The sequence below is a fragment of the Rhinichthys klamathensis genome, unplaced genomic scaffold (genome assembly GCF_029890125.1).
Source record: "Rhinichthys klamathensis goyatoka isolate OS25496 unplaced genomic scaffold, OSU_Roscu_1.1 h1tg000755l_1, whole genome shotgun sequence".
In the NCBI taxonomy this organism is placed as follows: domain Eukaryota; kingdom Metazoa; phylum Chordata; class Actinopteri; order Cypriniformes; family Leuciscidae; genus Rhinichthys; species Rhinichthys klamathensis.
Window position 1 is genome coordinate 100,001 of NW_026607161.1, and position 2,500 is coordinate 102,500.

The 2,500-nt window shown below is 34.6% G+C and overlaps 1 protein-coding gene across 1 annotated transcript in view; it reads right to left on the reverse strand.

Moving 5' to 3' along the window:
* Positions 1 to 2,500, reverse strand: part of slc12a1 (solute carrier family 12 member 1) — a 41,944-nt gene that overhangs the window by 7,475 nt on the left and 31,969 nt on the right. Inside the window, exons 21-22 of the mRNA XM_056242809.1 lie at positions 1,531 to 1,659; positions 1,343 to 1,454 (exon numbers count right to left, since the gene is read on the reverse strand). Of these exons, the coding sequence (XP_056098784.1) occupies positions 1,343 to 1,454; positions 1,531 to 1,659 (241 nt within the window). The remainder of the gene's footprint in view (positions 1 to 1,342; positions 1,455 to 1,530; positions 1,660 to 2,500) is intronic.

Sequence of the window (2,500 nt, forward strand, 5' to 3'; positions counted from 1 at the left end):
CAAGATGGCCGATATAAAGCCGATATATGTATATGATATCACACTTTTTAATTTAAAGATTGTAAAATTGCAGGCATAACAATTGTTGAAATATTAATATTTTATTTGTGTTTCTATTTTTTACATTTTATTTTGCCAATGCCAATATCTAATTTTAAGATAGTTAAAACACATGCATAATTGCTGAAATTACATTTATACTACAATAAATCATTTGAAAAGGAATTATATTAAAAAAATTATTTGTACTTGAAAAAAAAATATTTGTAAAAATTAACAAACTTATATTTCAGATGGCAAGTTCTTGATTCTGTAATCCTATTATAAAAAATTTTCAGGACAAAAAAAAACTGTTAGAAACAAACAGAGAAACTTATCGGCCAATGCCCATATATATAAAAATGTCAAATATCGGTCAAGGCTGATATTTCGGTCAACCAATAATATTTACTAAATTACAGTATAAATAATTAATTTGAAAAAAAAAACATGGACTTCTGACAGTGAACTAATGACCACAAAGAATGGATGTTCTCAACGCTTTAACAATAAAAGTCCACTCACAATTTCAAAATAAAAGTCGATACATCGGCCAGACTGAAAAACGTGTCGGCCAATGCCCATAAAAATGTCAAATATCAACCTTATTATCTATCTACCTCTAATATTTACTAAATTACAGTATAAATAGTTCATTTGAAAATGAAAATATAAATAAAACTGGACTTCAGACAGTAAACTAATAAAGACAAAGAATGGGAGTTCGGATGGCGTTCTCAACGCATTCAAAATAAAAGTCACACACAATTTCAAAATAAAAGTCGACACATCGGCCAAACATAGAAATGTATCAGCCGATGCCGATATAAAAAAAAGTAAATTATCGGCCGATATATCGGCCTCGGCGGTATATCGATCAACCACCAATATCTAATAAATTAGAAATAATTCATTTGAATATGAAAATATAAAAAACTTCAGACATTGAACTAATGAAGACAAAGAATGCATGGCGTTCTCAACGCTTTCAAAGTCCCAGACAATGTCAAACAGAAAACCGTATCGGCCAATGCCGATATTTAAAAATGTAAAATATTGGCCGATATATCGGCCTCGGCGGTATATCGGTCAACCACTAGTATTTACTAAATTAGAAATAATTAATTCGCTAATGAAAATAAAAATAAAAAACTAGACAATGTATGACGTTCTCAACTCTTTCAAAATAAAAGTCCCACACAATTTCAAAATAAAAGTCGGCACATCGGCCAAACATAGGAACTTATCAGTCGACGCGATAATTAAAAAATGCCAAATATCGGCCGACCACCAGCTGACATACTCGTGTTTGTCCTGTTCGATGCGTTCGGGCTGCCCGGCGATGAAGATTCTGAGTTTGCAGTCTTTCCATTTCTTCCGAGTGGTCAGAATGTGAGGCAGAAGCAGCGTGAGACCTGCACACACACACACACACACACCGTCACACTGTAAACCTCGCAGGACAGAGGAACACGTGGGGCTTCTGCTCACCTCCGTCATCAAACAGCCACCAGACGTCGATCGTGCCTTTGCCCTGTCTCCTCTTGAACTGGCTGCTGGCCTCCACCAGGCGCTGGTTCATCTTCGCCAGGTCGGATGTGCGAGGAACGTCCAGAGACACTGAAGACAAGAGCAAATCAGCTTTATTTCTATAGTGTTTCAATGCAGCTTCACAGGAAAATATCAATGATGCAAACCTCATCAAATATGAAACCAATTCCAATTCTGCTTAAAGCAATAGTGGCGTTACAGTTACAGAATGCTATTAATATTTATAAATAACAAATCAGAATTTCATTGCAAAGGATCAAATTCAAATCGAGTAGCTTTTTTTTTTTTTTTTTTTTTAAATACATATATTTTTCTGAGCCGCTCTTTCAATTATTTCAACCAACTGGTGTTGAGATGTCCAAAAACTTTTGTTTTCATTTTAAAATAATATTGAAACCTAACTTTTGCTCCAAACATGTCCTGTATATCTTTAAAATTAATGCCACTTGTTGGTATGCATGTTTATATTTAAGAAATATTTGCATGGATATACTCTCTCAATATATATATATGTACACATAATTTATATTATATATAAATAACTGATTTTTCTTAAGTACAAACATGCATGTGTGTGTATTTTTACACACAATACACACACGAATATTATGTAAACACAAACCTTTATATCGGATGTGATTAATCGTTGCTCAGCACTAGTTAAAATACTTTAGCGGACGCTGCTTGTGGTTTATTAGGCTGGTGAGTTCAGACATCAGCACAAAAGACAAATCAGGGTTTAATGAGTCGTTTGGAATACGAGCGCCTGCCAAATGTGTTTGGAATACGAGCGCCTGCCAAATGTCACGTGACAGAACGATTGGATCTGTTTCGGAAGAGGCAGTGAAGATAAAGATCATGGTAAATGCAGAAAGAGCGGAGTCTGCAGCGCTTGAGCACATCAAGCCTC